Source organism: Limulus polyphemus, unplaced genomic scaffold, assembly GCF_000517525.1.
Source record: "Limulus polyphemus unplaced genomic scaffold, Limulus_polyphemus-2.1.2 Scaffold1488, whole genome shotgun sequence".
Taxonomy (NCBI): domain Eukaryota; kingdom Metazoa; phylum Arthropoda; class Merostomata; order Xiphosura; family Limulidae; genus Limulus; species Limulus polyphemus.
The window spans coordinates 250,569-259,000 of NW_013667098.1; the positions used below are offsets into that span (position 1 = coordinate 250,569).

The 8,432-nt window shown below is 30.8% G+C and overlaps 2 protein-coding genes across 2 annotated transcripts in view; both read left to right on the forward strand.

Annotated features, from left to right (window-relative positions):
* Positions 1-1,817, forward strand: part of LOC106463805 (PTB domain-containing engulfment adapter protein 1-like) — a 25,797-nt gene extending 23,980 nt beyond the window's left edge. Inside the window, exons 9-10 of the mRNA XM_022391417.1 lie at positions 1,073-1,198; positions 1,803-1,817. Coding sequence (XP_022247125.1) covers positions 1,073-1,198; positions 1,803-1,817 — 141 coding nt within the window. The remainder of the gene's footprint in view (positions 1-1,072; positions 1,199-1,802) is intronic.
* The window catches only part of LOC106463808, a 13,901-nt gene continuing 6,545 nt past the window's right edge, over positions 1,077-8,432 (forward strand). The window contains exons 1-2 of the mRNA XM_013923879.2: positions 1,077-1,198; positions 6,076-6,232. Coding sequence (XP_013779333.1) covers positions 6,085-6,232 — 148 coding nt within the window. The 5' untranslated portion in view covers positions 1,077-1,198; positions 6,076-6,084. The remainder of the gene's footprint in view (positions 1,199-6,075; positions 6,233-8,432) is intronic.

Sequence of the window (8,432 nt, forward strand, 5' to 3'; positions counted from 1 at the left end):
GTGTTTTTCTCATGCCTTTTTTTTTTTCTTTTCACATGTTGCCTATCTAACATGCAAGTAATTTTCATTTTAAGATTAAAATACTTTTATCCATCAGAAAATTTTCAAATTTCACATGCGAAATCTTTGTAATGTTCAGATAGTTATCAAATGTTTCTTAAGAAAAAACTTTATATTTTATCTGTTATTTTCAGTAATGAATCTCTGTACAGGTTTGGTTGATTTGACCGATCTTGTAACCATCATAAAAAATTAAGAAATAAATATAAATTATGCTTCTTTTATTCTAGAATGAACACATATTATAACACAAAAACATAAACGTTTAGACTAAATAGGTTAAATATCATAACATTATACATTTATATATATTTAATATTTTTATTATATTGATCTTTCAGCCTTGCCTGGCTAACAATTGAAAAGTTACAATGATGAGGCTCACGTGCACTCATGTTACCATATCAAATAACATAAAATTGACCTTTGGTCTGTACAAAGTAACTTGTCTTGGCTGTGTTTTAGTAGACTAGTATTTTGTGAAATACAGTTACATTTCAATTATTATACATTATATATATGTATATAGATTATTGCTATTTTGAAATAAGTTATTAAACTTATTTTTCTTAAAACATAGAACAGTAAATAAAGAAGTAAAGCAAACAACTATCTCATCTAGTTACGATCTTTGTATTTGGTTACTACTTGACTTAGGTTGCTAAACCTTTAAAAATTTTGCACATGGAGAATATGAAACAAAATATTTTTTTTAGGTTTTATTGAATATTGAAGTTTGTAGGTGATAGTGTGTTAGTGGTACAAAAACATTTTGCTTGTGATGTTAATAAAACACATAAATTCAAAAAGTAAATGAAAGATAAAAATAAGAAACCCTACAATTCATGTGCTTTCAAAAGTGCACAAGTTATAGTTTTTCTTGTTTTTTGTAAAACATTTTGTTAGTGTTTAGGTTTGTAGCTGAGGTGTATAAATAATATGTTTTGTTAGAAGCATTTTAATGGACTTTACTATGTAGGAATTCTGATGTAGTAGGTGTTTTATGTTCCAGAGTCCAGGATTAATCTTTATTAATGGTATAACCAAAAAGCCACCAGAAAACAATTTGTTTAATTCTTCTCCTGAAATTCCACCTCCTATTCCAGCTCGTACATTTGAAACCATCTCACCATCAAATGTAAGTTTAAATTTCTTGTAAAGTGCATACATCCAATATTTATTATTAGTCTTCTTTATCTCTCTCTCTCTATTTTTAAGTATTTCCAGCCTAAAATTCTAAGTTTGATAAAGGTGTAGCTACTTTTTTTGCTTATATATATTTTTTTCTTTCCTTTCCAATAATATAAAGATACAATACCAGTTTTTTTTACATCTATGGTATTTATAACAAAGAGGAATGAAAAATATTTTATCTTACATTATTTAATTACCGTATTGGCCCAATTATAAGGTGGTGTTTTTTTTATTAATAATTATGCTGTAAAATTCATAGTCGCCTTATAATCGTGGCTGACCACAGACCCCTTCCCCCTTCATTAGCCTGTCACATTCCTAAATATCCAGATATTTGTTCAAGTACATCACTAATTGTTGCAACTAATCCATTTGCAGGCTGTTCAGTTATGGTATTGATTTTGAGGACCTAGAAAAAAAAGATATTAAGACACTCAGTTTTTTTTTCCCATGATTTCTGAAAATGGGTGTCACTTTATATTCGAGATTGCCCTATAACAGGCCAATATGGTATTACTCAGTAGTTTTTGTGATATATTTTTCCTCAGATTCTTGCAGAGTAATTTTTGTTTAAAGTGTTTTAACTGTCGGCTTTAGAATCGCAGATTAACTATTCAGTAAATGTGAATAAAGAAGACTATGCAGTATTTATGTTATATATTTATAGTCGCCTAGGAATATTATTAAAAGGTTTATTAAAATCAGGCTGACTTACCCTTTAAATACTTAAAGCTTTTCCTTAATGAGTTTGAACTCATGTTGTCAGCAAAATATTTGACTAAAATTTCCAAATGACCATTATGTATTGCATAGAATACACCATTTACCCATAATTCTCCAGTTCTGCTTTTTTGCTATAATTTAGGTTTTCTTTTTGACAGTCGTGCTGTTCACTTTGCTGCAACTTTTTTTATTTATGCAGCATTTTCCAACACTATCAGAGTATCTATAACTTAGTTAAAGGTGTTATTTACATAGTTTGTCTGTAACATGTAGGGCAGATTGTTATTGCTATGTCACTGCTCTCATGGTTTAATGTATTTGTATTATTGTTTACTGATATTTCTGGTAGGTATCACAGTTGTGTGGACACTTGATTTACATAAAAATTTTCTTTTGTGTGTGATGAAGGTTGTTTTTTATTTTGTCTCAGGCCTAGTTGACTTCATAGTCTGCAGAGCTGGTTTTTATCTGTTACTATATTCTGACAAAGTGATTATTTTATTTCTCCCACCATCTCTTGATATTGGGGTAGCAGATATATTTGCAAACTAACCCCATTATCATATATATATCATATTCCCATTTTACTTGTACTCTTCCTTTTTTGGCCCCAAAATTGGGTTCTGGAGAAGGTTTATTCCATATGGATTTTTTACTTTGACCATTGTCAGTTTTCTACTCTGCACTTTACGATTTGTCTTGTTTTGAGACATTATTTTTCTGCACCATTATTAGTTATTCTTATTCTCCCGATCATTTTCATCAGGATCACGTATCTTTTTCATGTCTTCCTTATACATGTAAACAAAAATCTTCATTTATCTTTGCAGGTATTTTACTCTAACTTGAGTCCCATTTAGAGGAAGCATGCCAGCAGGAGTTGATTAGGGTTTTAGAATCTCATTTTCTTTCCCCACATCATTTCCTTGTAGAGTTTTGGGTGCAATGTTTTTTGATACTCACTTCTACTCATATCTTTAGTGTGTCTTATCTTTGATGTAAGCAAAGTGGGTCTTTATGACCCACTCATTTTACTCTGAAAAGGTCTAAGTGTAACTATAAAGCAATAAAACCCAGATTTGAAACATGTTTATTAGCTTTGACTATAAGAGTAAATGATATGTAATTATCTGTTACAATATGTAGTCATTCGAGAAAAAAAAAAGGTAATCTGGATTTATTTTGTATTTTTGAACTTTTAATTTACCCCTACATTGGTGATTTTTTACAGCTAATGTTAGGGTAGAGAAAATAACAGATCAAATATAAATTTTTAATGAAAAACAACTTATGATACTCACTTAGGAGGTTCTAGGGGTTTTACAAATGAAATATGAAAACTGTAACATGAAAATCACCTTGCACTCAGATTAGTCTGAGTCTGAATCAGACTGTCTCAGTAAATTCACAGACAAAACTTTAGTAAAAATGCTTTATTAAAAATTCTGATGTTCTATGTGCAACAGAGTTTCATATTTACTAAAAGCTTGCCTTATTATGTGCAGATACACATAGTAAATTCAGAAGTCCAGTAAACATTAATTTTTCATCATTTCAATGAACCGACTCTGTGCACATAGGGTTAAGAATTGGTTTGTGCAGTTAATTCATCATGTTTATTACAATGTTCCTAACCACCTGAAGTATGGATCTAATGTTATATCTCATCTAATCAAAAACATCTTAGGTGTGAAAAAAAGGTGCAGCCAAAAAATAATTCAGCATGTGACTTATAGGAATGAAATCAAAATTGGCGGCCAAACTGGTAGCTACACTTATAGCATTGATAAGAATTTCACAGCAAATATTCATTTATTAGTTAGCCAGGCTGCATTTTTTGTTCAGTTTGGGTCATAATGGTGGGTAAAACAAATTATCTGGCCTATAAATACTTTTTGTGAATACACACCAAGAAACCACACCAAATAAGAAAGTGACACTCGATAGTAACCAACATTAGCTTTAGGATCATAACCCTACTACTTAGAACAGGCCTTTAATTTACAGAATCAACCAAATTCTTTAAAATATATAGTGGTAGTTTTCCCTCTCTAAAACAGTGTTAATAGCTTCCTTTATACTAATGCCATAGAATTTAGAATCACAGTTTCTTGTTATCACCCACATGCAATCGGTACAGTCATATCGAACATCATTATTTATGCTACTTGCTTGAGCTAATATCGCGTGATGCTAAATGCTCTTTAATTAGGATAATTTCATAAAATTTAGTAAATTTGTGCTGAAAAGTTGGCAGTGAATAATGAATAACAATCATGCATCTGTATGATTCCTTTGAAAACTTGAGCTAAAAACTGCTAATGTAGTTTGCTTTTCCTAACCAATACTTATATATCTGCACACCCTTTCATCTTATAGTTTTGCTGCTCTAAATCAGCCATATTTAACTCAAATGACAAAAACTTAAAAATGGTCCACTTTTATTTTTAGGTGAAACTGTAGTAAAAATGTTGGACCAATAGTTCTGTAACCATGCACAAAATTTTTTATAAAATTTGAGCGATTTTTGTTGAATAAATTTGCACATGTGGTTTATATTTACACCAAATGAGACTCCTAATTGTTCGTTGTAAAGACCTGTCAGTGTACAAAATTTGAAAAAAAAATCCATAAAAGTTAAATATGTTTTTCTATCAAATAAAGTTTCCATACTTTTGGTGCAAAGCAAAAAATTGGAGCTGTTATATCTCAGGTGTATTTTAATGGATTGCCTTGAAATGTGGTATGTGAAGTAAGAGTCCAGTAGAACACATCCATTGAAAATATGTGATAGTTTGGATTACCACAGTCTGAGCTACAGAAGATGGAAAATTGCTAAACTATCACTCCTGTTAATAACACACAGTGTGTACTGCAGGTTGTTTTTTTGGCCACAAGACACAGTACCATTATCACTGGATGCCTCAACCAGTCAGAATGGGAATCATGCTTTTATTTTATTTTTTCTGTTTTATTCAGCCTATCGTAGATGATGGGCTTTTTTTAAGTTATTTCTGAGTGCCCACTAATTTGATTGGTTGTGTGTCTTACTGATCATTCATGATAAGGATGATGAGGAGTTACTACCTGAGGATTATGTCCATTCATAACACATACTCTGGGCTACTCCCCTGAGAATTTTCCACAGCAGGAGCAATACATAGTATTCCTCTTACCTGTTTATCCCACCACCTGTGTTCCATTGATGGCTCCACAAGTGCAATACACCATTACTACTCAGAAGACTGAACCCTTTTTATTCAGTTAAAGGATGTCATGATAATGCTGATAAGAATGCCTTCTTTTTGAATGTCCTTTAGGTCCAGTATTTTTATGAGGCTGGTACACTCCACACATCCTTCTTTGAATTTGGTTCTGCAAGTTATTTTCTTGTTTTAGATTTTACTAAGACTGTTTGGCTGCATATTTCTTGTAGTCTAAATTATTATCTTCCTGCCTTGTAGTTTTATGTTTTCAGTGTCTTTTTATGTTCATTGATTCTTACCTTCTTTACAGTGTGGACAATCTGGATTGCCCACACTGTATATCTCAGAGGTAAGTTTGCCTGATTTGAATTTTACTTTTTTAAAATTAAAATGAATTTCAAACAGGTACTTACCTCTGAAATACCTTCCCTCTGCCTCTCCACAACCAAAATTTCATCATGGCTGTAACTTTCAATAATATCTAAATTATAACAGTAAAGCAGAATTTATGTAAGATCTCCTGATGTTTGCAAAATAAGTTGTGTGAAAGGAGGGAGAATAGAGAAATATGAGTTATTCATACTCTGCAGTATGTAAAGGACATTTGATTTTTAGTTATGTTTTGTTAGCAGCATGAGTTCAAACTCAACAAAGAAAATCTCACTATTTCAGAGGTAAGTAGCAGCTTGAAATTATTTAATTCTAAAAATGTAAAATTTAAGGATTTAAAACATGGTTAGCCTTTTTTTTTCCTTTGTTTTTGAAGAAATAGTTTATGCAACCATTTTTAGTTTTTGTCATTTACCACGAAACGTTTTCACCTTGTAAAATAAATACCTTTGATAAACATTTTACAACTATATTTATATTACTAGTTGGATTTTTTTTATAGAATCTTTTGATGGAGCTTTCTAATGTAGACTTCCAAGCACCAGCAGTTGGTCAAAGGTTAGAAACTGTTAACTTTGATAACACAGGAGACTTTAACCCAAGAGGTGATCCTGTTACAGTTAATGGAAGTATCCATGTTCAAAATGGAAAAACACCAGGTAAGAATGCCATTTGAGACCTAAAAATTTGTATGCTTTCAGATTAATTTTTATTGACTATTTCATTGACTAACATCTTTTCCTGCAATATTAAGCATCTGGTATATTAGGTGTTACTAACAAATTTTGTAAATCTGTGTAATCAGAGCATTAGTGTTGAAAAACTGAGATATACACTATGTATTAGGCTAATAGTTTTTTTTCTGTAAGTTTCACGTGAACACTGTAACATTTTCTAAACAAAGTCAAGGTATAAGCTCCTAAATAGGAACAACTATAACTATTACCGTTCCATAAGTTTTTATAAGGTATTGAAGCTGAAAAAATCTTAATACATTCATATAAAACTATTTTTATATATGTTTAGTGTAAGATTTCATTTTCTAGGAACATATGCCACTCATCTAGTTAGAACACTCTTAGCTGCAACATAGCAGCTCATAGAACAGCTTTGAGTTTTTATTAAGTACAAACGTTTAGCTCATAGCTCTATCATTTCTTGACTGATTTGAGACCTAATTACAGTTTTGGACGAAGGAGGTCAAACCCTTTTGATTGATGTATTTGACCACGTCCAAGGTCTCATAGATTTACTCTAATCCTGCCTAAAATAATTTCAATTTGAGGGTAGACTGGTAGAGATCCTGATGAGTAATAAAATTGAATTGGGTATATGCACACCCCACATTTGGTATTGTTGGCTCACGAAAATATAGCTAATAAAAAGGAAAAAGAGGTCTCTTAGATTAATTTACTGTAATCCTGCCTAAAAGGATTTCAAGTGCCGTGACTATTGAGGATTCCCTCTTGTTCTGTTTAGAAGGTTTTTTTCATTATTATATTTATTCATTGCTTCCTAATGTATTAAGTAACATAAGAAAAAAAATCTGAGCAAACCTGAAGTATCTGTTTTGGCAATTATTGAGGTTAAAAACTGCTATTGAGTATGCACTTTTATTTTTCATTTTCACTGTGAAAAGTATGGATGACACACCCTGAAAAACTGCTTTAATTTTACATTGATAAAGAGATAAAAACCCTTTATATAAATAAACATGTATATTGGAAACAAGGGAGTACAATGTACTTTTTTACAATGTCTTTATTATTATTACTTTCTCTCTTTTTTTTAAGATTTGTTGATATATTAATTGTCCTTGTGTGAAAATCTTTTGTAATATCTTATTTTTTTTCTAAGATTTTGTGGTTTTTATTTGTTCTTGTAAATTGGTTAGTAGCTTATAAGGATACTATGCCATATTCACAAATACTTTTACTTGTAGAGGAGTAAAATGATTTTTATATAGCTCTGTGCTAATAGGCGTGAGACGTACAATCCTGAACTGAAATTCTAACTTCTCCATGTTTTTTTTTTTCACTGTAATGATTAAATTATTACACAATGTAAATAATAAATATCTATTGCAATCACCTTTTCCACAGTAGTATTATTTTTATATTTGACATAGATGAAAAACGTATGTGGTAGACTGCTATTTCTGATGGATTGAAAATAATATGATTTAATTCATAGTATATAAAAACATATATTCTGCAGGAATGTTGTCTAATCTACATATACGATTAGATCAAAACAATCAGACAGTAGTCCAGTCATTCAGAACACCTCGTTATTTTCCATTGTACCAAAGGAAAAGTAGCGAGTGGCTGGCCCAAGTCATTTTGTCCAAACATACCTATTTCATCTCGTATCAGTAAAACTTTATATTAAAAAAATAGTTATTCTAATTCCAAAGAAAAATAATCACATGGATTTAATTGGGCATTACAACCCATTGACTGCCGCTGCTCTAAATGTGCACAGAATTTTTGCAAGCCATACATCGTATGCAGCACACTTGCATTCAACTGCTGGAGGCAGACTGTACCATATATGATAAATCAGCAGTTAAGAGGTTAATTTACAATTTGGTAATTGAGTCATGCATTTTTATATTTATCACATTCATGATGGAATTAGCTTATTGTTGATAAATAGGCTTTCAACATTACAAGAATTTCAGTGACACTAGATATTTAACATTTGGTTTAGTAGCCGGCACTACATAGCTTTATTATTTAGCAATAATATTTTTCCTTATACTTAAGTAATTATTAAGTAATCCGTAGTTAGAAACTGTGCCTCCTCAAACATAAATATTAATTCCAGTAACTAAACTATACACCTGAAAAAAAGTTA